Source organism: Pempheris klunzingeri, chromosome 3, assembly GCF_042242105.1.
Source record: "Pempheris klunzingeri isolate RE-2024b chromosome 3, fPemKlu1.hap1, whole genome shotgun sequence".
NCBI lineage: Eukaryota > Metazoa > Chordata > Actinopteri > Acropomatiformes > Pempheridae > Pempheris > Pempheris klunzingeri.
Genome location: NC_092014.1, coordinates 21,733,474 through 21,761,463, shown reverse-complemented (window position 1 = coordinate 21,761,463; position 27,990 = coordinate 21,733,474). Strand labels below are relative to the sequence as shown.

The 27,990-nt window shown below is 40.7% G+C and overlaps 1 protein-coding gene across 1 annotated transcript; it reads right to left on the bottom strand.

Annotated features, from left to right (window-relative positions):
• Positions 1-1,506: 1,506 nt before the first annotated feature.
• Positions 1,507-25,317, bottom strand: armh3 (armadillo like helical domain containing 3). Its single transcript, XM_070828407.1, has 26 exons — positions 25,227-25,317; positions 24,100-24,209; positions 23,949-24,005; positions 23,260-23,406; positions 22,937-23,044; positions 22,746-22,838; positions 22,581-22,655; positions 22,380-22,466; positions 21,549-21,605; positions 21,380-21,423; positions 20,792-20,852; positions 20,646-20,692; positions 19,686-19,761; positions 19,047-19,140; positions 17,106-17,207; positions 16,761-16,819; positions 16,616-16,681; positions 16,048-16,117; positions 15,379-15,439; positions 15,156-15,244; positions 12,784-12,866; positions 12,298-12,424; positions 11,472-11,547; positions 9,085-9,163; positions 4,006-4,122; positions 1,507-3,251 (listed from the first exon to the last, which is right to left on the bottom strand). Exons 2-26 carry the CDS (start codon positions 24,199-24,201, stop codon positions 3,159-3,161), a joined length of 2,070 nt encoding a protein of 689 aa, XP_070684508.1. The 5' UTR covers positions 24,202-24,209; positions 25,227-25,317; the 3' UTR covers positions 1,507-3,158.
• Positions 25,318-27,990: the final 2,673 nt, after the last annotated feature.

The following is a 27,990-nucleotide window of genomic DNA, read 5'->3' as shown; positions in this document are numbered from 1 at the left end:
TGTGTCTGCTATCCTCACGATATCTCTCCCTCAGACATTTTACCCACAATTATCTGTGTTTGACTTCTATAGACTTCCTTGTGGAGATTAGATAAGGGACAAAAATCTCTGAGGAATATGCTTTAAATCCTGCAGGTGTTATGCAAGTATTGTTCAAGATGAATAGGATAAATTATCAAGTATTAACGTGCAGTAAAATGATGTCAAATATACACAGAGAGCATATTTGTTTTATTTTTTATTTTTTTCCTACTTTAATTTGTTCTTTTGATGAAACTATCGTTAAAATGCTTTTTATTATGCTCAAATGGTTTTTATCACATTACAGGTGTTTTCAGTTATTCTGTCTGATTAGACATCTTCGGAATTGATAATCCAATTTTTTTATACCCTTCATCAACATTAATTTAGACTGCTAATGAATGTAAATCCAATATTCACTCACCTTTTAGCTCGATGGGCTGAAACTCTCTATACACATATGACATCATCAGAGTCATTTCACCAGTTACAACAATAAGGGTAGGGCCGTGACTGTGCAGGTGCTTTAATTTCACTAATCAAGTCAATTGCAGCCTCAAGTGTTCCCTCAAGTGTTGTTGGAGACCAAAACAGAGTTAATAGGAGAGTGAACGTAGATTACACAGTCAGATTACAAAAAATAAGTAGCTATAATCAGCCCAGATTACATTTGAAAATAATTTGTTTAGTTACACTGCATGTACTGGCTTTCAAATATGGTCATTCTAAATTTAGGAACCTTTTTTTCATGCTAATCAATGCTGCTAACTAATGAAAAGCATATCTGACATACAGGGTTTGAAGTAAGTTACTCCTCTCATCTTTAATGACGACGTATGCATTTTCCCTTTTTATTGACATTGAAAATGAATCGGGAAGATATACATTTAAACCAAGCGCTCTTCTTTCGGTACAAGAGCAGCTGATTACATTGACGTAACCCTGCATGACTTAAAATGAATGATAATGTTGTTTGTAGTTATAAGCAACCATTTGCCAACTAGTGTGTTAACATCAGTCTGTGTGGTTAGACATTGGTGATACACTAAAATTCCTAGAGCTTAGTGTGCAGTCCTCCTCTCAGCACTCACACAAATGCTCTCAATCAACTGAGTGCAAGCTGCTTGACTTTTTACTCGACAGTTCGTACGTGTTCGACAGGGGACAAGTAAAGAAATGATCCAAGACAAGAGCATTTGTTATCAAAGACCGCATTCATCAAATGAAAAGTCATATTTCACTCCTGCAGAGCGCGGGGATAAGAAATCAAGACTGTACCGATGTATCAGACTCAGACAGCAGTGTCAGCAGAGGATTCTGTGTGTGTGTGTGTGTGTGTGTGTGTGTGTGTAGGTTGACCTGATGAGTATGGTTGCTGCAAATCATTAATAAAACTGTGAAAGTTTGAATGTTACAATATAGATACCAGTGTTTTTCTTAATGTTGCTTCATTACAAAGAGGAAGCACTAGTTGTAGTAGGAAACCAACCTTTATTTAAAAAAACAAAACATAAATATACCTACAGGAGTTAGAGGTGAAAGAAACAAGACCATACATTTAGAGAAATTGCATAATTCAGATCTGCTTCCAGTCAAAAATAATCATTTCAAATGTTCTGAATGAGAAGGGTGAGCTCAAAATGCTCAACGCATGAATCCGTTTTTTTTAAATCACTAAACTGACATCATGTCCCAGAGACACACCGGCAATAATCACTTTTATGAATCATGTTTAATTATTCTGCGAGCAGTTTTCCCTCTGAACATTCAGACTCATTTGGTACACGTATGGTGAAATGATGTACAGTAGTGAATGTTAGTCATGGCTTTGTTCAAAAACAAAGGTTTGCAACAACGATAAAAATGTTCTTATCATTTCACAGCATTCTCAACTTAATTACTGCTCAAAATGTTCCACCCCTTAGCAAACACGTACATACAAAATACTTGTTCTGAACATGTAGAGAAGTCAGTCAACAGTCACACAACAAGCACTCCGCTGCAAAGAAATAGTTAAAGGATGACTTTTGTATTTTAAAACCTGGGCCGCAGTTTTGCATATTTTGGGTTCAAAATGGGTACAAAAACTTTTAGAACCGTTAGATACTTCAGTCGGCGGCCATGAGCGGCTACTGTAGCTGAAAAGTAATCCTCAACTCAACTCAAATCATCAAAGCACGTCCACTAGAGTGCTTGTTTTTCCCACTGACAGGCTCAGATTGTTATTTGAAGTGTCTGAAAGCATTATGGAAAGGATCCCTACAGAGACAGAGCAGTGGAATCTTTTCTGTTTAACCAAACACAGTCATCATTTTGCTTTCTTCAAAGCCACCAGACTCCATTGAAAAAAACTGTCATTTTACATTGCAGAACGTGCGAGTTGCAGGTCTTCTGCTACCTCGATCAGTTAGTTTGTTTCTGTTATTGTGTGAAAGGTTTGCTTGCAGACCCAACACAGTATCTGTGCTACACATAATGTGTGTAGTAGATGTACTTTGACAGGTGTGGTAGGCCCAAATATAACACTGAAGCCATACTCTAGTCATTTCAAGCCCAGGGCCCAGGCTTAAAAAAAAACACAGAGGTTACCATTTAATGCTCTAATTCAACAGGACTTATGGTAAGACTCAAACTCAAAAAGGCTCAAGGTAATCATTATCAATGTCGTTGCTTCACTCAAAGCCTGAATCTTCTGAAATGATCTCATAAATCATAAACTGTGTGCTGTGATCAGTTTGAGAGCAGAAGCGGCTTACATCATCCTAAGTGGCAGAAAAAGGGGGGAGACGAACAATCTGGGTTAAAAATACTTGAATCAACTACCTTAAATCCAAACTTTCATGTGTCAGTTAACAGTCCAGCCAATACTGCAGATTGCACATGAGGAACCAGTGCAACACGGGCACTTCCTTAAAGTTATCACACACACAAGAACGACCACAGAGGGGAGAGTTTTCAGGTCTTTCCTTAAGGTGCATCCAGCCTGGTCATGTGTCAGTGACGTTTCCATCGCTCAGTTCATGGGAGGCGGAGGACAAATCGTGGAAATGGGGGATTGTACCGGTCGATGTGTACATGTCCACACACACAAAATGTACTGTCCATCAGAAGGGAAGAGAAGGCTGTGTGTGTGTATCTCAAGAGATGGTGGAAAACTCTTTGAGCAGGACGTCCTGACTCAGTGTGTTCAGAGAGACATTCTTCCTCACATTCAGACTGATGGAGCGCACCTGGAGACAGACAGCGACAGGGAGGGAGGGAGGGAGATTTATTACCAGATTTTATGTTTCTATAAACACATTTACACAGAGAGGCCTCATCCCATCCCAGCCACTGCTCCCCCACCACATCCACTCCTCCTCTGTGTGTGTTCCTGATGCTGATCATTAAATTCAGCTCATACGTAGCGGAGGATGAATATAAAACCCTCTGACATCAAATCTGCTGATTTATCACACTCACACATTTACCACTACCTCTAGAGTCCAGCACATGGACCAGAAGTCAATTTACATTTTGGTTCTCCACTAAAACATTTGCGACCAATTTCATGCGCGAGTTTCAGTCTACTTGTCATGAAGAGTGCCTGTGAAAACAGTTGAATATTGTCTTCTGTGGCGCTCTAAGACTTTTTAATCTAAGAAAATAGCCCCCATGATGTCGCGAGGGTGATGTTGTAATCAAAGTTGGGGAGTTTGAACGACATGAGCATTTACCAGGCAGGGACGGCAGGCAGATTGTTAAGCATTATGGAAGAGTAGGAGAAAGAAACAAAACCGCTTTAAGGTGCAAAGGGACATAAAATCTGGGTTAAAAAACGGATTCACTCCTTTTTAATCAAGTAGCGCCCTCATAATTTATACCCTGCCTTTCAATACAGAGCGTCCTCCACTGACCCCCTGCAGTAACGTACAGGTACACTCTTATTAGAGCACGTTAAACCCCTCAACTCCCACAATACATTGCCCCCTCTCGCTCTCTTACCAGCTCCTTGAAGAAGGCCGCCTCTTTTGGCTGCTCCGAGTACCTCTCAAATTGGTCCAAACCATCCTGCAGTTTGAGCGTCAGTGTGTCATAGTTGGACCGAACCACCTCCAGCACCTAACAGGGTGACAGATGAGGGGTGAGAGAAAATTAACAGGACTCCAAGGCTCCATTATACAGAGTGGCTAATGCACTGTATGGTGAACACTTAACTTGAACAGTCACAAACAGTAAAATATTTATTAGCGTTTAATACTTTATTACAGCATTTTTATTCATGAGGGATCATGTGGAAAGTTGCAATGCTGCAGCATCGCATCTGGTTTCCTTTCTAGTCCCTGACTGACTTACTGTCAGGATGAACTCTGGTCATTTGGGAGGAGGGACACGTCATTTGCAACTTGATGGATTTTTTTTTAGTGTTCTACTTGCTTTCTTTCTTTGTTTTGTCACGCTGCTCCACAAAATGATGATGAGCTGATCAGTAGACAACTACTCACTACTTATTCATCTGTTTTCATCATCCGTTTATCTAATGAGCAAACTGGCCTTGAAATCTGTGAAATATTGAGCCGCTCTGTGTGAGCCTATGGTCTGTACCAGTGAGATGGTTAGTTTAGCTTACAGACTTTCACAATGAGGGCATTTATTGCATTAAGATGTCACTTAAAGAATTGGCTGACTTCATACAGCATTGGGTGTGTGTGTGTGTGTGTGTGTGTGTGTGTGTGTGTGCTGTGGTGGTAAGTGCACAGGACACACTTGCCTAAAACTGAATCCAGCTGAGATAAAGGAGGTGAGTTGAAATCAGAGGTAATAATGCAGAGATTCTCCACACTTCACCCCTGCCATCCCCCTGTTAAGCCGTGAAATAGCCCCTAACCAGACCTGTTCCATTATTTTATTCATGTCCCTGCCACAAAGCAGGAAACATTCACAACAAGGTGCACGAGCTGCGCTTTGTCCCGCTTTCCACACATACACAGTTCAGCTTTTTATCCAGATAGACGTACAGATGTTAACCTACAGTTTATGCGCACACAACATGTACATATTCTCCTTTAGCTTGGCTTTAAATCTGCTGTACAGCTAAATCATCATTTTGAAATGTATTAACAGGAGGGTTAGGAGCTGGAAAACATTGTTCTACCTTTTATTTTCTTCTAGTAAATCTAAAGCTCCGCTCAGGGAAAAAAAAAAAAAAGTGCTGTTGTTTTTATTTCAAACCTCTGCTGGTATACTTATGAAAAATTCATCCACATCTCTCTCTCTCTCTCTGCCGCCTTCTCCCTCACAGCTCTGCATCACCCTCCTCTCTCTGTGGGAGCGTGGAGATAGGTTTGAATGGGAAGTAACGGGTGTTAAATGTTTTTTCTTCAATGGTGGTGGTGAATGGAGAGGACAGGAGGAGGGGGAACGGGGGAGAAAGTGTGAGCGGAAAACAAAAATAAAGTAAATGGAGAATTAAAGGCATGACGTTAAAGTCACGAGCAGACACAGAGGCAATCTAAGCTTGTTTTAGCAAAGACAGGGATGATAGGGGTTTTATTCAGCGTTTTGCCCACACACATACACACACACACACACACACACACACTTGGCTAAGCTGAGAAACTTTCTGCATCACTAAGCAGATATGATTGTGTGCACGCACTTGTCGCTGTGTTTATCTTGAAGCGCAGATACAAAAGCTGCCTCGTGTGCTGAAGCGTGTTTCGACTCTAATACTGCGTGAGGCCCACAGACTACAGCGGCTCGTTAAATGCTGTGTGTTTCTGGAGGCCATCCATCTTCTTGTGTCACTACGGGGAATGAACACGCTGCAGGCGGGTGCAGTGGTTGGTTGTGTGTGCGTGTGTGTGTGTGTGTGTGTGTGCGTGCGCTGAGCAAGTATGTCAAAAGACACAGGGAAGGACATGCAAGGTTTCACACTTCATTAAAAGTAAGGAAGAGGAGAGGAACAGCGGAAGACAGTGTGAGGAAGTGACAACATGAATGTCCCTCTAATGGGCAGAAGTTCAATACTATAATCATCTTTTCTTGCTTTCTCTTGCTCCAGTCAGCTCCTAATAAGGGTTTGAGCAGTGCGCCGGCCACTGGAGAGCTATTCTGGGTACCTTAACGATGAATTGAAGTCTTTGCCTTTTGTGTCTGTTTGCTGTGAGCATCATTTTGTTCAGCCTGACGTAAGATGGAACTTGTCTTTTGTTCAGCTCTTGCTGTGGTTCATTTTCAGTTCTCTCCTGCCTTGTTTTCCCCCCAAAAAGTCCTACATTTTATGAATTCTGAAACCAGCAAAGAAGCTTGTCAAATTAATGGACAATGACTCAAAAATGCCTTATGAAAATAGTCCTTTTCAAGCTAATAACAAGACGGAGATGACAGGATATAAGGGGAGCGAGAGATGTGAATGGCATGTAACAAAGGGGGGAAGATGGCGTTGTGGTTTCTGATGTGTGCCTTTAACTCTGGGCCTCCAGGGAGTGCATTTCATCATCATTTCTAAACGTAAAAAAATGTTGTTGGCATTACGTACTGTTTCTAGCCTGCTTACTAGAATATTTCAAAGCTAATCATAGAATCATCTTTTTATTCTTAATAGAAACATCAAGATGTGCTATCCCAAAAAAAAAAAAACAATACGGGTGTTATGCCCTTAATACGTCCTCCACATAGCCCATGTCCTGATCATGGGTTTGTCCCCCATCTGGGTCACTGAATATTCCATCTGTCTGCCAATATCTATATTTTGCTACACAGTAGAATCACAACAACAACAACAGTGTTTTGTATAATCTTCGTATAGAGAGGAGTGTCAGGGTGAAAAGGTTGCGTCAGATGCTTTGGACAGGATGTCGACAGCCTCTCCAGCCTCCCGCTGAAGCTTTCTGTCAGTGTGGCTATCTTCATTAAAACTACTGGCTACTGTCTATTTGTTCATGCTGCTCAGGGGTTTAATGCTGGGAAATAGCGGATGTTTCAGCCAGCTGGCGTAGCTGGGATGTGCTGTGTTGTGATGAGGGCAATATGGTTCAAATCAATATCAATACCTCAGTACTTTCCTGGTCTCTATTTATCACAGGGATGTGCATTTCAAGCAATAATACTGTTACATAGTCACTGAACTTCTCAAAGATTATTCAAATATCCGAAAATCACGGCCCATCTCTAATTCATCACAGTACAACCACTTATCAAAATAATTTAACTCAAGTCGAATACAATGAGCTGTTTTTCGCCCCCAGACGAAACCTTCACAAAGCAACAATTTAGTTATTTTGTTTATATTGGAGAAGTTACTAAAACAATGATACTGTGTAATCACATCATACCAATATTGTATAGATGATTTATCGCATTTTCTTAGGCGTAGTGAATAAAGGATTGAAAATGGATCAGGCTTTTCATAATTGCTGGCAAAACATTTGCTTTAAAAGCGTTGTAAAACACCACTGCTGCTCTTGCAAAATGGTTTGAGAAATTTGAAATTAATCTAAAATCATTGCTGTATTCTAATAATGTATCAGATGAAAATGTAAAAACAAAGTGACAATATGAATGAAGCGATGAACCTACAGCAATTTATCACTTGCTCCCCTTATAGTGAGTTTGAACTCATTGTTTAACTGTTGGGCCGCAACTTCACTGCAACAAAGCTGCTAATATAGCTTTGTTTTCTGTCGCAGCAGCAGCAGCTCGCTGTTTTTTGCTAAAACACTCTAATAACCCACTGCACACTACCTACTCAGCACCAAACACCAACACAGACAAAAATAAGAACCACCAGAGGCATTTTCCCCTCAGGAGTTGGTGGAGACCAAAAACAGAGATATAATTGAGTGAATATTGGACAAGTACACGATAATGGCAAAGTTGCTCCATAACTGCTGGATGTGTGAATAAGCGACCGTTTATAACTGTTCAGATGGATATCTCAGCCACATTTGGCACTACAGTGATAATATGTCAGTGTTGCAACTTGTTTCCACTGCACTCAAGTAGCCAGAAGAAAATGTTGAGTCAACCCTTAATAATAATACAACTAAACCCTTGTATTATCATGAAATTTGTTTACAATCATCACACCACAGTAGCTCCACATAGATGTGTACTAATGTTAAAAAAAGAGTAGTACAAACAATCAAAAAACAGCGTTCCTTTATCTAATTAAAAGGGTTTTTATATCACAAGTGGAAAATCATATAAAACCAGTGGCCACTCATAGACACCAAAGCTTACTTCTGCCTTCCCTCTTTGTTGTGAATAAATCCAGCAGATAAAAGCGGAGAGGTAATTGGGGAATCCATCACTCTGTAATCGGCTTGTAAAGAAATGGACTCTTCTGGATGTTTTTCTATCCTCTCCAATTCGACATAAATGATAAAGTCTGAAATGGAGCTCGAGGCGCTCATATCGGCGAAGTTCAGCCTCAAGTTTTTCCATTAATGATGAACGAAGAGCTCAGTTTCAGAAGTCGTCCTTTTAGCAAATGAATCGATTCTCACTGTGTTTGTGTTTGCAAAACAGTGGGGCTCCTATTCTGTGGAATAGTTGTCATCACTTCTACAAAAGTTTCTGCAGGAATCAGAGAAACTGTAATATTTACTGGACTTAAAGTAAATGAAGGAAAATCTAGTAATATGTAAAGTTTTTTTGGGTGATGTTTTCTTTAAAGTACAGTAAAAGATGAATACTGCGTAGGTTGTGTGTGCATCATCATCCGTTTTCCACAGTGTAAAAAGCTTCATATTTACTTCGAACAGGAACGTAGTTAAATGTAGTTGTGTGTGATAACTGCTCTTCTAGGTGTCTAAACACAATAAGCAATGTTTGACTCATCCATCTCTGCAACACAACTGGAACTACTCCTATAGAATAAAATGCAGTGGATCCCTTCTCAAACATTTAAAAAGTCTGCAGTTGATCTCCACTGTGGACTAAAAAAATTCATCCAGATTTACTTTTGAAATAAAAAGAATGATGTTTCAGTGTTCTGCCCAAATGCCCCCAAGATGTTGCTGATGTTCATTGATATTTACGTGCAACTCTTTCAGAGGAGGAAAAATGTGTTGTGCTTACCTGTTCTTCTGACAGCTGGGAGATGTGGTTCACAGCAGCGTACGACTCAATCTTGGGGTTAAAATGGTTGATAATGGCGCTGGTAAAAAAAAAACAAAACACATCAGAGGACATACACTATACTGCCAAAACAACATGGACATATGCATTACAGACATGTGGTTATTAATCTAATTCCAAAACAAAGTGTATTAATCTGCTGCCCTGCGGCAACCCCAAACCAATCACTTCCTTTTCCAACTCCTTCCAAAATGCACCAACAAACTTCAGATCAGAGGAACATAAAAGTAGGTAGAAAATAGCACGTGCGCTGTATAGTGGCGCATCCACTATAAAAGTTTTAACTAAGCAGCTCTACCTGCTTTCTGTATGAATATGTATGTACACATACATGGCTGCAGCCCGGAGAAGCAGGTTTCAGCCTTCAGCTGGTGTCTTTTTTCCCCACATGAAAACTGAGCTGTTCAAAAATTGGCATCTATTCCCCCAAGTGATCAAATAGTAAATACTGGTTCAATGTGTACAGGGAAATCAGAGCTCTTGCGATGCGACGATGTTAGCGTGCTCAGCCACGGCCAGAGGGTGCGTTAAAGGAAACAGACAACATCTTGTGGCCTCTAAACGTTCACAACACAACTGTTGCCATTATTCTGTAGTTATATTCATTTGTCCGACAATGTCATGGTCATAAAATAATGATTTGATTAGCACTGCAGCCCTGCAGCATAGGAATGGCCGTATGATGAGCGGACAGTATTGTGAGACTGAGTGGCGTGTTAGCGTTCTGTCATCCAATCCACACAGCATCCTCAGTCTGTCAGCAGCAGCTAGTGGCAGGGGAGTGGACAGCAGCCAGCTAGCCTGCCTTGGCCTGGCTGACTGACAGCAGAGAGTTAGTGAACCGCATCATGTCAGCTCCTTGGGAAGAAATCAACAGTGTTTGTATGTAGCCTATTGATTCACTGACTTTATTTCCCTGCCCAACCAGCCAGTGTGAGAAAGCTGCCAGTAAAACATGAAGCTCACACACAGACCGGGAGCTTTGATCCATCAAAAACAATAAACACAGCCCTCTGTGCTCTCAATGCCACAAACACAGACTCAAAGCCTAAAAACACACGGGGGGTCTCTGTGACACGCACATGAATGAAGCGTCTCAGAGTCATTGTGGATTTGATAATTTGGGAGCGAATCTGTTCTGTGAGATGTGTGAGTGATGGACATAAACAACACTTCCTGGCCATGTAGTGTACAACCACAGCCAGGCTTCCACTCATTTTTAAGTGTGTGTGTCTTTCTGGAAAAGTCATTGGTGTGGTTACTATTTAGGTGCTAGCCAACTAAATACATAATAATATCAAAAAGGTGTGAGGGTTTGCAATTAGCAATTCTGGCGAGATCTTTGACAAACAAAGTTCTAAACAACACCAGTTACAGACAGGTCGTTTAACACCAAAACTCATTTCTATTCATTCCTAGTCAATTCCATCTGAATGCCTCCTTCATACTGTGTGAGCACACCAGGGAATTTCAGATGCAAATTCAGACGCAATCTTTTCTAGCATTAGCATATATTTCTATGAAATAAACTGCTTTATGGCTCAAATATAAGTTGATGCGATAAACACAGCTGTGAGATGAAATGGCTTATTTTGTACAGGCTTAGAGTGCATAATATATCAAGTAAATTACAGTGAAAAAAATGCAGCAAATTCTGCGTTGTGGTAATTCTGTTGTCATTTTTGTGAGGGGAGCCAGCGCACGGGGGAATGAACTGATGAGGGTCAAATGGAATTGGTCCCATCGTTTGAGTTAATTATAACAGTCTCAGTGGGTTCTTTATACCTCTCTGCCTTCATTCGTTCATTTATCTATTCTTTCAAAGATTATTCTTTCAATCTTCTTCCTCCCCACCTTCCATTCAACCCATGTGACTGCTTATAGCTGAGTCTGCTCCATCAGGAGCCCAGTTGAGTGGGTGAATCCTCAGGGAGTATCCCACTCGCATGGGTGCCCTCGGGGACCTCCAAGCCGGGGTGACCTCAGAGGATCATTTCCTCAGAGAAGACGGAGGAGGAAAGAGATTACAGGGAAAAATGGTGGAGGAGAGGCCGACTACAGTATGTGTGTAGACTGGAGAAGGATTGGAGTGAAGGACATAAAGGCTTAGAAATGATCGAATAGAGCGGCCGAGGGGAGGAAGTGGAGGGAGGGAAAAACGGAACTGGCTGATGGAAAACCTAAATTACAGTTTCAAAGACTTAACTTCATTCACTTTATTTTGACCGTCCTCCATCCCATTCTTATTTGCAATTCCTTTCAATCCAATATGACTCTTTTCTCCTTCTTAAGATTCAGTATGTATGAGTGTGTGTGTGTCTGTTTACCGAACATTGACAAGGGCATGTGTGACTTTGCTGGCTGGCTCCTTCCACTGGCCTGTGTTGGTTGATACTCTCAGAACTGTAACACAGGCAAGTTAAAAACTGAATTAGATACATATACAGCCACACTTTTACACACACCATTTCATCTGTCACGTTTACAGCTCTAACTAACAGAACTTCTTAGAGTCAGACTTGTTTCTCAATGAACCAAGTGATCACTGGGCCTATTAACTGGACGAAAATGATGAAACATGTCAATCACAGTTTCCTACAGACCAAGGTGGCATCTTCGAATGTCTTCTTTTGCCCAACCAATGGTCCAAAATCCAAGAGTACCACATTTCCAATAATGTAAAATTGTAAAAGGCAGGAAAATTACTTAAAGGAATAATTGATTATCACCATAGTCATGTCATTCTCATCACTTTGCTACACTCAAACAGAAATACTGCATTCATTCGCTAATAAATGATTCACTCATTTGCAATAAAGGGTAAGCATTGTTTTTGTTGGCAGTAGCTTAACAATGATTAGAGAAAAACTGGTATTTCTGTCACACAGAGAAACTGAGAGCAGCAGCGTGGTGAATCTGGCATGACTATTGTACTCATGGAAATGTACTGTGTTGCCAAAAAGTACATTATGCCAAATTTAACATGTGGCTTGTTGCAGCAGGCTACTGCTTATTCCACCTCCCTCAGGTTTTTTCTCTTCGTCCAGCTGTTATCTATTTGTGACGGCTATTTGAATAACAGCTTTTATATGAGAATTTACTTTCAGCTCTAGTCAGGTTAAACACTGTTAAACACAGTTCCTACTAACATACCCATACAGTAGAGGTTGTCAAAGACCTGGTGCATTCGTACGATTTCGTAGTACAGCTCGTCGTAGCTGTTGGAGGTGGGCAGGAACGTGTCGCCATATGTGATGAACATGTTGAACAGGTTCACTACCTGGATTAGGACACACACATGAGTCGACCCAGATGTTCACTCTTTAACATGAAGAACCCAACAAAAGAATGAGGAGGACTTTTCAAGGAAAATCTGCTTCAGTTTCTGCATATGCAGCCTGTTCGTCCTCTTTCGTCTCCTCTGACAAACTAATGAATGGATTTTAGACTCTTGTGTGTGATTTTAGTCGCAATAAAAGCTGGGCTACAAGCAGCACCACAGATATAGCATCTGGCTCTCCTCTTACAACAGAAGCAAACACATATCCCAGTGAAACCAATTTCCATTGTGCACTGTACTCTGCCAAAATCCTGTCTGCGTGTTTTGGGAGTGTGTGCGCGAGTGTGTGGGTTGCTCACCAGTAAGGCCAGATGAAAGATGTTGTGCTTGGCCAGCAGTGTGGTCTCATTTGACAGCAGGAACTTTAGCAGGTTAATGAGCGCTGTGCAGAGGGAGACATATCAATATTATTAGCACATATTAAAGGAATAAGAATAGAAGCGAATAGGACAGAATGTTGATAGTCATCTACAGCAGGGGCATGTGGCAGCACTCTGCTTTCCTCAATGTGCATCTTTATTAAGGTAGATAATGAAAACACAGGAGGGGGGGCTCCAACACCGAATCAAGTCATTTCACAAGCCTTAATAGGGGAAGCCAAAACCCATAGGAAGAACAAAAATGGAAGCCCGCAAAAAAAGCTTTTATCCGACTCCGACACAAGCTGGTAGAACGACACGCTGAAAAGAAGATAAACGCATCTATTGCTTTAATTTGAATCTTTTTTTTCACTCCAGTCTTATTTCATGGTATGCTATTATCACCACCGTGAGGAGAGGGTTGGTGTCATTCAGGGAATTAAGCTGATTATCGGTCTGATTAGAGAAATGTGTATCCTAATGAGACACAGTGCGATGGAGCCATTACAAGCTGAAATGTTATCCTATTGTGTGTTGACCAGGCTGAAAACAAGGCCACCAGGATGGATTGTGCTTTCTGCAGAGTCTCATTATCCAATCCCAATGATGCAATACATTTCCAAAACAACAGGCCCAATGACTTCAGAAAGACAATGGCTTTGTTTTGCAAGAGCAGTAACTATTTACTCAACTTTTAAGGTGATGCCTAGCAAATCTAAAATGTTTCAGATTTAAATTATGCTAGCAGTGTAACAGTAAACAAAATTCACTGTTATGTCACTGGTCACGGGTATGTACCTCGGATTTGGGGTCATGGTTCAGTATGGCTACAGCAGAAGAAAAAGAAAGCTAGGAAATTACATTTTTCAAAATAAATAGACCAAAATGTTAACATCAATGCAATGGCTCATTGTAGTATTATTAAACGAGTTCAGCTTTGCAGCAGTGGAAAAGGAAAAACTAATTTTCTCTTTCTTGCAAGCAGTCAGGACACCTGTCAGGACAGCTGTTGTAAAGTGGTGGAAGGTGGCTCAACTTCTAGCAGCTACAACTGCAACATGCTGCTCTGACACTGATGCTTCAGTATTCATCTCATGATGTCATATATAAAAATATGTCAGTCACAGGAACCAAACCACTTTTTAACCACTTTACACTTTCCTCCCAGAGCTGGTTCTGATGATGTGCCTTTTAATCAGGGCAGAAATCAAATGTGTTCATAGTTGTTCCAAACAGTTTCACCCAAAGGTGGATTGAAGAGCCAACCATCACAGAGAGCGACCGGTGACGGCAATATAGTTTCAGTAAGGAGATAACGCCGCATATTCTAATAATAGTGCTGCTCTCAGTCAGCGTGATGGCTCTCTTGTTTGCGATTCAGCTACAGTAGATCATGCTACAGTTGAGCCATGCACTGCCAAAATATTCGTACTTGCGCTGTAGACTTATTGTTCCTCAAAGTGGGAGTAATTGGATTATTAAACTATTTTGACACTAAGTGTTTGGGTCATGTACCGCATACCTGAGGAAAAGTCACGTATCAAACTGAACAACGTGTACCTAATGGTTTGGGATGAATATGTGTAACGTTACACCTCTAAATTATGCATATGAGGCATCCTGAAATGTTTCTTAACAAAGATCACATTAACAGAACCTGAAGAACCAACAATATTATGCCTTTCTTTAATTCTCAGGTTTCAAAAAAAATAAGGTACAGTTTCAGCCACCATATATAGTTAATCTTGAAGTAGAGAATGTGTGTGAGAATCAACATCGATACAAATCCTAAAAGTTATTTCACAAAGTATAAATAAATAAATTACACACTGCTGTAACACAAACAGGAACAATATCTCTCAAAAAGATGCTTATCATTTTATCAAGACTAAGAGTTTACAGTGAAGCCAGTAGCTCTGTGAGGTTGTACTGCACAGCAGTGCTTTGAGCTAAATGGAGTTATGAAGTGTGAGGAATTATTTCAGGCACCCTAGAGGCAAAAGTCCCATTCATTTTTCCCCCAGGCAATAGTACCAGACTCACAGATGTAGCACTACTTCTACTTTGAAGTAGAAGTTCACTACGACTCCCAGGGTGCATTTCTGCAAGAAATGTTCAGTCATATCCAATCCCAAAAGAACCTACCCCTTAAGATCCTGAACCTTTGGTAAATTAGTACCCCTGTTGCAAGGACATCTGTGCCACCTCGTACAGGAATCAGTTTTTGTTTGTCTAAAGGTCTTGAATTTCTCAAAAGGTTGCTGCCTACTGAGTTATTCTGATAAAAGATAGAGAAAGTGTTGTACATTTACCTGACCAGAGTTCTCTCCAGGTGTAGTGTAACCTGATTCTGCACTTCTTCTGGTAGCACAGGAGTTTGTGGATAATCTGCACACAGCGCCTGCACAGGAAAATGATAATATAATAATAATAATAAAACGACGCTGGTGGTGGATGGGACTAGAAAAATATGTGTGTGTGTGTGTGTGTGTGTGTGTGTGTGTGTGTGTGTCAGTGATGTGCATGTGTTCTCACAAGTATAAATCCATGGGGAAATCCTTCATCATATGAGTGACAATAAACTCAACCATCAGGTCTAGACAAAAGGGCACGGACAGAGACAGAGAAAAAATAACTGTTAGAAGGACGCATAAATTGCACAAACCTTTAACCTTAAACTATCATACGGTAAAGAGAAATGGAACAAGATGAATGCATTGTCTTTCCAAGCAGTGCAGGCTAGAGTTTGAGAGGCAAGGAAGCAAAACCAAACAAAGCTATCTAGGCAAAAATAATGTGCCAGTAAACATGTCGAGGGAAAACGGAGTGGGGAAATGTCCAGCCAATAAAGGTGATCTATAAAATGAATCAACGACATCAGCACAAAAACCTTATAAGAGTTCTTAGAGTACGCAGACAATGCTGGCTGCTAAGCCTTGCACAGAGGTTAAAAGTAAGAAAATATAAGAACCAATAATGTATAAATAGCTAAATTATAAGATGTTCACATTGTGTCATCAATCCTCCCTTTTAAAATACAGTCTTCATCGTCATCAGGCTTGTAGCTGTTAACATGGGAAATAACAAATTCAAAAGGCAGATCAGAGATTATAGTTATCTGACTAGCCTTTAAAAGATAGCAAGCATCAGAGTCACTGCCAGTTTGAGTCCACAGTAGACAACAGTTCTAAATGTTCCCCATACCAAGGACAGCACACACAAGTGGCCGTGAAGGGATGTTCTTGTCCACTGCTTTCTTTCTGTGCCTCATTGGCTGAAAAAAAATAAAGAACAAAAATCAATACGTAAATGCACATAAATACATTGAACTTCATAAGGCAGAAATGGACGAGTATATTGGCATACAGCCAGCATTGGCTGGTATTGGCAGAATAAGAAATATTGTACAAGACTAAGAATATTTACAGACAAAATCTGGACAATTTTAAGAACTTTTTATCTAGATGAACATCATGGTGTCAAATTCAGCAAGCACAAAGCATAATGGTCTTTATCTTGCAGTGCATTTGCCTGCATTTAAGTAACCTGCTCACAGTCGGCTTTCTCCAGTAAGCTGAATTCTTAAAATTTCAGTTTTTCTCTGCCATGTACACGAGTAGCCGGGTTTGTTATCAGCTTCTTATAAGTATGTATAAATACATGTTGATATCAACCCACAATACTACAATGCTGTCTCTGATAAATACAATTCTGACCTTTTGATTTGCCCCATCACTACCATGTTCACTTTCACTTGCAACCAGAAACTCACCATTCTGTGGAGATTGACTCTGAAGTTCATATTGTCATCATGAAGAAAGGCATCGGCGTACTGGTCCTGTCGCACAAAGAGGTGAAGTCAGAGCAAAGACCTTACGTGGAGGGTACTAATGTTGCAGCAGTGTGGCTGCTCCTACCTCAGCTATGCAGGTGAGGATGATTAGGCACAGTCTGGCACTGTTGAGTCGATGCTCATCTGGAAACACACCAACAAAAAGACTCTTAAGAGGTACAAAGAAAATGAACGGGCCAGGCAGTTTTTCTTTCTTTGGTGTTTTGAGAGGGGAGTGACTGAAACAAATGAATGTTATAAAGGCCGATAACAATTGTGGGAGTGAAGGGAACAGCTTTTATTCTCCACTGCTGGTTACAACAACTACCTGGGAGCACTACAGCTGAGGAAAACAGTGAAAGAATGAAGAATTATAGGAAGGTAAAGTGACAGAGACAAAGTGGAAGAGGGTGTGATGGTCTCAGTTTACCTTTAGTGTCTTGCATTACAATGGAGGCGTACTTGAGGAAGGTGATGAGAAGGTTACTAGTCTGCAGGTTGGGATCCAGAGGCAGTTCGGGGTTGTTCATCACTACACAGCAAATACAAATAAATCAAACACAAACACTGCAGTTAAAATTCAAATTATTCTACAGAAAGAGGACATATGTATAAACAGCAAGAAAGAAAAGCATTACGATAAATCAAACTTTAAGTCGCAAAAGTGTTCCAAGTGAGTTGTTCCATAAATAATGGCATCCCAAAAACCTGAACTCAAAGTCAACTGTCTAAAAATGAGAATAAAAACAAAGCTGTCAACCTTGTTTGAGAAGAGAGAGTGCTCATTCAGGCAAATACAAAACAGTGATGTCCTATTACTGTGGCTACTGTAGCTTGTCTAGACAAGCATCTTTATCCGTTTCAAAATCTCTGCTAGCTGAAACATAGAGCTTGTTTCATGGATAAATGATGAGCCGGACATTTCTATCTCCCTTCGAACCCTCTTTTGCTTCCTTCTTCCTCAGATCACTGCAGGCCCAAAGGAAGATTTCACACTGCCAAGAAACATATCATCACAGGGAGCTAGACTGTGAGAAGACAAGGTATATTTCTAACATGTGGTTGCAGGCACATGTGCGTCTTTATGGTCTAAGTAGAGAGTTCTCCAAGTGCAGCGGCTCCCATCACATGGCATAATAAACACTGCATGTGAAACATTCATATGTATTTGAAGCTGGGCGTTAATATTTTATATGGAAAATGGCTCTTAGGCTTGAGGCAATGGAGGGACAGCTAGCCAGGGATAGAAACGTGAACCTTTTAACAGTTACAGCATGTGTGCATGCCAAATGACCCGATTTTGAATGTGCCAGCAACAACATTCGCCTCCCATGAAATCAGCAGTGACAGCCTTCTGCTCAGGTTTAAGGAGGTAATAGCAAGTACTTAGGGTGGTGTAAAAATCTGATTATTAAGATGTAATAAACCTGCATTAGGAGTGCCATTTATTGTACATGAGCATCTCTCTTCAATCCGATAACCTTTAAAAACTATTAAATATTTGAAGGCTGTTAGTGTGGCTGCATGTGCGCCTCTGTACGTCTGAGTGTGTCTGTTCGGGGCAGGAGTGAGTGAAACTGGCCATGTTTGGAGGGAGAGCTTTTAAAGATGTATGTAATAACACTGTTAGGATTAAACTGAGGCAAAGAAGCAGAGACCCATGATGCCAAAGAGCTTTCGAAATCCTTTGCTCCATCCCCCTCCCCTGCAAGTGTTTTGACGGGATCGATATCGTCTTTTTAGTTCAATTCTGCTTGAAGGTGAGGCTGTGGTCAAGGTTGTGGGATAAAACATATGTAAAGACACAGAGCTGACAAAACAAGACTATAGCTGTCTTCCCCTTTAATCTCTGGTGCCCTCTGAGGTGGAAAACACTATAGCTGAAAATTGAAGCCAATATTTGAGGTTGTAACATGCAGTTTCTATGACCACTAGGCAATGACTCCAAAAGAAGACTAACAAGACTATTGAAGACAATGAGAAAAAAAAATCCCCCTCTCTTTCTAAAGAAGAAAAAAAGTTAGCATTTCATAAATAATTGACTCTGTGATTCTAGGTGACAGTTTTGACAAGTTTCACTCGAAGTATGTTCAGCTAAAAAGAGAATCATGACAGCTTTTAACTACACTGCATTGCGCGAACCTATTTTTTTCCATAACCCTGCTGCGATCTGCAATTTCACTGCTTTCTAGCGTCACCTCGGCTCCTCCCCACGGCAGAAAATGTGGCTCCCGAAACTGACATCACGTCAGTGAGAAGTAGAACCTAATAGAGACTTTAGAAACAAACGGCTGATGTCACAGACACCACATCCATATTTTCAGCGGTCTATGTCCCCCTAAATAAAAATATGAGAAAGGGTATAACTTACTGTCTAAGGAGGGCGGCGTTGTGCCAAGGGGTGTTGTGGGTGTGGTTGGAGTAGGGGTGGTAGGTGTGGTTGGGATGTCAATCTCAGGGTGGCTCTGTTGAAAAACAAAAAACACCAGTGAAATGTCATCAATAGTGAAAAGCACTTCCCATTGTCCTGTAATGTAGAGAAAAATGCAACAGCACGAGCTGGCCAGGAGACCTGAGGCCTGAGAGAACGGAGTAGCAGACTGGAGGAGTGTTTACTTGTGGTGATGCAAAATACTTCCACGAACATTAATCATTGCCGCTAATTTATCTTGAGATTTGTGACTAATTACAGAATTGCAAAAAGCAGCACAGTGGAAATTCTAACTGCGTTTGACCCATCTTCACTGTTCAGTTAGTGAGTTAGAGTGGCTATAACACTGAATGTCCCCACATGGGATGGTAAAATGATTTTCAGATCTACTAATAGCAGTGTAACACCACTGTATGGTTTAAGATCTACAGATAGAATAATGCATTAAAAAGAAATAATGCATCTTGTGTATGATAACACTGTCATCTAGTTTGTCACTGTTATCATCATTAGATGTCAAATCATATCATTGATGCCATCACGCACATGTACACTAGAAGGAAAAACAATGTGTCTCACCTGTGCTAATACAGTGATGAAGTTGCGGTTAAGGTGCACGGCCTCGTAGAGTGCCAGCAGAATCGCCTCGTTTGTCCTTTAGAGGAAAGAAGTTAGTGGTCACCTTGTTAATTCACGGACTTAAATCTTCACACAACATTAGACTGGACAGGAAAACGCTTCAGGCTTTGAACCAGTCAAGCTCACAGAAACAAGGAGAAGGGCAGGCTGGTGTTTAAAGTTTATGACAATCGCTTCATGTGTCAGCGGGTCACTTTTTTTTTTTTAATCTTCTGTATCATTAGCTACTGTCCAGAGTATGTAACTACTAATACATTTAACACAGTTCTTTACAAAAAAAATAAATATTGGTTGGTAAATAAGTTGACATTTAAGATATAAAAACAACAACAAATCTTTTTTTACACATACAGATTTTCAATTTTATCACCTCAGTCATTTATACAGAGTCTATGGTCGCTCTCAAGAATGTTTAATATTTTCAGTTACTGTCACATGGTCATGATCAACGGCGTGCAAATGTTGTTCCTAAGACATGATGAAGCTGTGCCTCCAGCCAATCAAATATGAGTCAACACCTCTTCTAAATATTCCTCAAAAATAAGATTCATGTCTGAGTGCCAACTGTAACATTAAATATAATATCTAACAGCTGGAACTCAGTATGCAGACGTCTAAAAGTTGACCAGAGAAATCATGTTTTACTGATAAACTAAGATGAACACAATGCTGCTAAATGCACTTTCAACAATCTCACCACTGTTTGATTACACCCTGTTCACACTATTGCACCAAGTATATTCATTTACATTCAGATTTTCAACTGAAACCTTTTCCTGTGACAAAACAGAGGACAAGCAAAACGCACTGCAGCTGTAAGGAATGCTCTCATTGGAGGTGTAGAGAACAGTGCAATTAAGTCTGACTGATGGGTAAGAGCTCAAATCACTTTGTACTTACTGTACAGAGAGTTTCTCATCAGCGTCGGCTATAAACATGCTGCCCACCTGTGGACAGAAGGACGATCGAGCAATCAGCAAAACCATGTTCCAATGTCCCAATACAGTCAAATGGAAGACATAGCAGTAGTAAGAATAAGAACCTACCATACTAGTGAGGGTAGAGAAGAACCCACCCTGGTTCTCCTCCTCTTTGTCTTTGTACTGCCTAAAAAGGGAAAAGAAAGACAAGAGAAGACGACGAGATGGACAGAAAGTAGGAAGTAATGAAAAAGGGGGGAGAGTGATAAATTGAAGACAGGTAGGGCCACACAGCAGCCGAGGCAGAGATTTATGTTTGCGCTCAAACACAGCACTTGTTACCCAACATCTTCTTCTACTCCCTGCAGTTCATTATCTAAGGGGCATTTCAGTTTATACACAAAAACAATGAACTGTATGGAGCCGTCATCCATCACTTTGATGTGTCTGTCTACGCACGCAGACAGACGAGACCTTTTTCACAAACAGCATTTTAATTTCCAAACCTTGCCTCATCCAAAAAACATTACCGATTGCCAAAGAAAACCGTCAGATATAAATAACTAAAAGTATAAAAAGGGCCTGTTTTTTCTAAAGGGAATAGAAATAGAATATTTGTGGGAGACATCAAACTAAACTGATGAAGCCAGCGGCCTCGGTACACCGTCATCATTAGAAACACATTTTTGACACATGGACATTTTTAGATCTCACCTGTTATATTCTGTCAGAGCTTGGTGGACGACCATACCCATTCCCTGGGAGAGAAAACATCCAGTGTTTCAGTCAAACCTTTGATAAGCAGCTTGATGTGAAGTCCAGCGCCTGCATCACACTGGCTATTTATTATTCAGCTGTGTACAGTAAGTGTCAACATACTCACATCTAGTGTTGGCTCATCGTCTATGATGGAGAGCTTCACAATGTATGGATTCACAGACTAAAACGCAGAGAAAATCAATGAAAGAAAAATCAGTGGAATTACTTTCATTTGTCCCATCTCATCTGCAGAACATACAGTCACAGCAGACTACGGGTCAAGCTGAGGACCTCTTACATACTCCATTTGGTAATGCAACTAAAAATACATGCAAGTCAGCAACAGGGACACAAATCCTGTGTGATTCTGGATTAAAAGATGACTCCATCTCCATTAGCTGGATTTCTCAGTGTTTTTCATGCAGCAGCCATGCCTAAAATGCAGAATGTTGCAGCAGACTTTAACCTTTTCTTCACTATTTTCAGAGTACATATTTTACTGGAGTAAATGCTTGTGCGCCAAAAGCTCGCACCTCATCCTTTTATCCCCTCCCACACTATTAGTCTTATCCTTCCAGGAAATAACTAGAGGGAAGTGAATTGGAAGTCATTTCAGGGAGCATGTTGGCTTCTCTGTCATCAAAATGTACGACAGCTGTCTCTTTGGTATTGAACATGGACCAAATCAACATTTTTTATGGACTGGAGCAAAAAAGAAATATAATGTTCAGCTTCCAAATGCATCTTGTTGATGTGTTCACAGACAAACTTTTTTTCTCAGACTAAACAGATTTTTCTAATCCGAGCTTTGAAATATCTATTTTGTTAAAATTGTAATTAAAACAGGCAAATTAATTAAACTGTTATTATTCATGTTTTCCTTGTGTGATGTGCTTACTACACCTCCCTGCTGCTCAAAATGCTTTTCTATTTAAACTGGACTACATATACACACCTCATATTTCCTGTAGTTGACCAGCAGGGCCAGGAGGACCACAGCATCGTAACCATGCTGCCCTCTACTGGACACATCTGACAGAATCTGTGGAGGGGAGAAAGGAAGAACAGAGATGACTAAATCAGGAAGACCGTTTTAAAATAGAATAAAATTCCTAGAATAGTAGTAAATAAGTGTTAGTGTGTGCTAATCCTGTACCTGTAGAATGGCTTCAAAGATACTGTTGATCATCACATATTCCAGTATGGTGTTCTGACTGATGTTGTCTGTTACCTGTAAACACATTTTTTCACATGACGTTTTTAAAAGCACAACAAGCATTACCCGAAGTCTATTGCTGTTTTCAAATATATTCTGTCTCACCGTCACCAGACACAGCAGCAGTTTGAGACAAAGGCTCTTCAGACTCTCTGAGCCATCTCCACAAAGAAGGCTGTCCAGTCTCTCCATCAGGTCCTGCAGGAGACACAAACACAAGACAAAACTAAATATGAATGACCACAAATCATTTCCTTCAGCTCTTTTCTTTCCCTCTCAAGGTACTGCCCACACACCTTCATCCTTTGCTCAGCTTTGTCAAACCCCATGAGCATGTTGATGATGTCAAAGCCAGATGCAGACTTGTTCTTCTGGTGGACCCCCCGGAAAAGTGCACAGAGAGTCTGGAAAGGGAGGCAGAGAGGCACAGACATTGCTACAAAAGCAAACACTGTGAAATATTTATCGTCACGACTCAGTCTTCTTGGCAGAATCCATGAACCTGATATCCAAGATCATTTGATTACAGTTCTATCTTATCACCAGACATTGGATACGTCCATCATGATGGAAACATCTGCAATGTAACCTTTAGGCAATCCTCCTGAGCTTTAGTTACCTGCAAGGCATTGACCACTTTGATCTGGTGCTCCTCTCCCAGAGCCTGAACACAGTGGTGGAACAGAGAGTTGATGTTGTCCTGGATCCGCTGAACCTCCTCCCCATCTACACACTCCAACTTGGATTCTAGGTACTCAAGGTTCACCTGAAACAAGTTTCAAATGACAACTTCAGAATACCCCTCTGTCAAAACAGAATCAGCTTAGCCAATCAAAAACATGGTTAAGCAGAGTTTTTCTTATGTATGTTTCTCCACATACAGTTTGCAATCTCCAGATACAAATATGTCATGATTATGAGTTTTTTTAAATCAAACTTATAGTATTTACATGTTACATTTACACGTATTATCTTCAATGTTTTTAGGTTTCAACGATATTTTGCTGCATATCATATATGACCTGCAAATTTATGTATACACAGATCTTTGCACATTCTATATACATATGATAACTTTTTTCTCTAATGTATGGGGGGTTGCATGCATTTTTTTTTTACATATTCAATATTTTGGGCGACTTAATGCTGAAAACTGTATTATTAATATGATCCATGTGTGAGTTTGACTACTACCAATACTGACACTTAACACACCAACCAACATAGAAAGTGCTTTTCTTTTAAGCAGAACACATTTCTACTCAACATGTAATTTGCCTTCGTCAAGTGTTTTTCTTTTCAATTTACCTTCATAAGAAAGAGCTCATCCCAGAAGCGAGGGTTGTTTTTGGCCGGGTCTTCTTTCTAATGAAAGACACAGACAGAGCTTTCTTTACACTTCAGATCAATTTCATCTCCCTTTTCTCTGACTCACCGACACTCTCACCATGATACTCACTGCGAAAATCTCATCATACATCAGCACCACCTTCTCTTTCAAGGGTTTCTTAGAGGACGACGTCCTCCTCAGCAGCCCTGCCTTCTTCTCCACCTGAGACATGACTAAGTCTGAGGAAAGAGACACAGTTAGACAAGGATGTGCATGAATGATGTCAAAATATATGGTATGAATCCAGATTTCTCCTGTTCTATAGATTCATCAAAGGATAAGGCTGATGATGTCCCTTATTTCTGTTATAGACAAAGATCAAAGCCAACAATTCTCTAGTTTGCTTCTCAGTACTTTGGCTTCTCCTGCCTGTCTGTCTGTCTGTCTGCAGCACATCTGAGCATTTTAGTAGCAAATGCTACTCATGAAGAAATATGTCAGTCAGTGCGACAGTGTGGTTCATTAAGGCATTTTTAATAGTTTTTAGACAACAATAAAGGGTTATGGCACAGAAAGACAAGATATTTAAGGCAAGTGACTATGACTAGTTAACTAACTTACTTGGCTCAGAATGAGAGAGAAACACTGTACTTGGAAACAGCTGTAGTGTAATGTTAAGAGGCGGCTGGACAAGTGAAACATTTCAGTCAAAGTGACACAAGTAACTGGACGTAAACGTTTAGGTTAGCTCAGCAGAGTAACGTGTTACAAGTAGCATTGGCATAATTCACGTAGCTCGAGCAAATTCACTCTTCGATTAGCTAATTAATTATCAGCTGACATTTGCTAAAATCTATGGCACATGATACATGTTAACAGCTAGCTAACCTCAGTGCAAGTTGGGATGGGCTGCTAGCTAATTAGCTAACACTGGCTAACTGACCCATCGATAGCTAACTGGGTTCAACTAACATAGTTAATGACTAACAGCAAAGTGCTCACGCTAACGAGCAGGTGCTATTGTCCAGTCGGTACTAGGTGAGCACTAACTTTATCAGCTGTGAGTCGCCAAACGTATATCTATTCAGTCCTCGCAGCTAAAGCTAACGCTACCTAGCTAATGCCTGTCAGACAGGGATGTTAACACTGATTTACCGTTAGTTATTTGACGTCAGGCCGCCATTATTGACAACATTACCGCGTTACATTATTTAGGTTAGGTAGATGCAACTTAGTTAGGAGCGGTTTGCTCTTACCTCAATTAAAGTATTAAAATCTGTGTCGTAAATGTAGCTCATGAATCCTTGTGACAACAGTAGCCTCTGCTAGCATACTGCTGTCTGTAGCCCCCTGCTGGTCTGCAGGGTCCTAGCGCCCCACAAATCACTCCATGTATCCATCATGCTGCTGCTGCTGCTTCCTCTTCTTCTTAACAGAAGTTAAGATTAACAGAAGTTGCCATCCTTTGTGAAATACTTACCATGATCACCACATTTATTAATTTGTTTTGAGTCGTCATGTGTGGGATTATGCCACAAATGCCCTGTTTAGTAAAATGAGGAGAAATATTTAGTAGGAAACAATCTAATCTAATCTCACAATAACTCACTTTTATTTTTTCAATCAAGTTGGATTCTGTATTGTCATGGGATCATTCAGACCTCACAAGCATAAACCAGTCAACAAATATGAAATACACAGGAAACAGTAGCTGCAGATTGTAGACAATGGGCGGAAGGGTCCTTTGTCTCTGTGATCTGTGGCCCCTTGTTACTGATTTGAAGCACAGGGGGGGTGGAAGACAATTGAGATTTCTATCTGCCTTATATCTGTCACCACAAGTTACATGAAATATCAATAAATTAAAAAGACAGAGCTTCATTTATTCTCTGTCATCCGTTTTTGTTTTCATGGCAGCTTTCTGGCATTTTTACTGATAACCCACACAGGAAATCAGTCAGTTATGTGTACAATGCCTAACTAGATTTTAGCTCCAGCAGATTGTTGATTCCCATTCATCAGCATTTGTGAATGACAATGACAGCCCTGTTTCTGTGGACCAAGATAATAAACTGCACAATGCTTTTGTCTCCAAATCAAAGCAACAGTTGATGCCTCTGCGTTTTGACCTCACGCATTCTTTGGTAGATTAACTTTACCATCAAGGGTGCAATATTTCCAGTGAAGACTACATGGAGCGCCTCAATTTCCGGAATAACTGAGACAACCTCTGCTTTTTACCGTGTCATTACACAGAGAGGGAGATGAGGCGAGAGAGGAGGAGGAAAATCAGAATATAATGAAAAAGAAGTAGAAGAGAAGAATAGCAGCTGAGGAGTGAAAGAAAACAGTGGGTGGCACACACAGAAAGGCAGGTAGTTACACACTAACTGCCTGGGAACACACACACACACACACACACACTAAAGATTCACGAGGCAGGATATTTGTAACTTCTCTGTAGCTTTAAAGTTTGCTTCTGGTAGTGACTTTTTAGACCTGAAGCTGGAGTTAATGTGTTATTTTGTTAAGAAACAGGTCAGACGTAAGGAGGATGAGTTACTGCTGAGATATCAGTGTTATATTTGGCTTTTTACAACAGAGGATAGTACAGTAGCATTGCACAACACCTTTATCTCAAATAACCTGTGTTTCTGCATATTTAGTTTATCTCAACTTGTGACAACCATCAGACAGAGATATCCCTGCAGAGACAGAAGAGCAGCGCGCGTCATCATTTCTGTGCAAGAATTACTACGATCTTCGAGTCTGAGATAATCCATCAGACCTTTGTTTTTCTTGTAGTCCTGTGTGGTAATCTTAAATCAAACACCCTTTATTATTAGAGTGAGTCATCTCTCATCTGAGAAAAGCTATAGCAGGTAGTGAGAGTTACCGTAGATAAAACATAGCTCTGGAAATATCGTTCTCCCTGATATGCACTGCAATTGTGAAATCGAGTGTCTTTTCGAACACAAACACAGAGACCAGTGGGAACGTCAGTACAAGTTCATCACAGTAAACACTTTGCTCAACTCTTCTCTACTGTTTTACCCTCACTAGAGTGGTATCTCTTTAAGAATATGAACAAAAAACACTCAGTGCTATCAGTACCTGACCCACATCTTAGATAAAAAGACGTTCAAACAAAAAGAGCCAGGCGGCGGCAGCTATGAAGTACAGAAAGAGATTCCACTCTTCCATGGAGGTGAGAGTTTTCAGCTGTGAGGTTGTTACAGCTTCACTTCCGCCCCAGGAGGCCCGCAGTGTTTCTGCTGCCTCGAAGCGTCGCTGACAGACTCTACAGCTCAGCAGGTATAGTCTAACACAGAGAGTGGAGTAACTGTCTGGAGGGAAAGTGTGATAGTTGGCAGGTGGATGTATGTGTGTGGCAGCCTGGTGTGGAAGGCAGCTGATGTACTACAGGGGGTTTGACGTGGAGACCCAGAATTAAAGAGTCTGTGGTCCTTTGCTCCTCATCCTCCTGCAGTGACTCATGTAAATGGAAGAGGGACACAAAAAGGTCTCAAACGAGAATGAGGTAAATTGACAGAAAAAAGAAGGATGTACTATGTAAGTTGCAGCCTGTGCGCTTTAGTGGTTGTTACAAAAATAAAGCAGAGAAATAAATAAAGCTTTATTTACATGCACGCCTCACAGACCAAGAGCTGCACCATCCGTGATATCTGGATGTTTTTCATATCAGAAAGAGGCTTTTTTTAACCTTTTTTGAATGTGGACTAATATCATAGGTGACCGGGAGAGTCTGTTCCACAAGCAAGGCCTTGGAGCTCTGCAATCTGACCCATGGGGCTTTTCATTCTGCCTGCCGTTTTCATTCAAGGACTCGACCTGGATCAGCAGGTGAAAGCATTCAACCGCCCACTAGGATAAAATACCTGCAGGCCTCCCTGCCTTGGGGAGCTGGGGAGCAGCTGAAGCTTTAGCTTTTACTTTACAAGCCCCTCTTTCATTCTGATCACAACTTGGAGGTCGGTTTACTCATCACAGGGAGATCTT

What these genes read in the sequence shown, in the direction of transcription:
- armh3 (XM_070828407.1), bottom strand. Translation starts at nt 24,201, where the DNA reads ATGTCTCAGGTGGAGAAGAAGGCAGGGCTGCTGAGGAGGACGTCGTCC. An exon ending in CTGGAGAGAACTCTGGTCAG is followed by an intron (nt 12,867 to 15,155) that starts GTAAATGTACAA and finishes CCCTCTGCACAG; the next exon opens with CGCTCATTAACCTGCTAAAG. An exon ending in CCCAGCTGTCAGAAGAACAG is followed by an intron (nt 4,123 to 9,084) that starts GTAAGCACAACA and finishes TCACCCTGTTAG; the next exon opens with GTGCTGGAGGTGGTTCGGTC.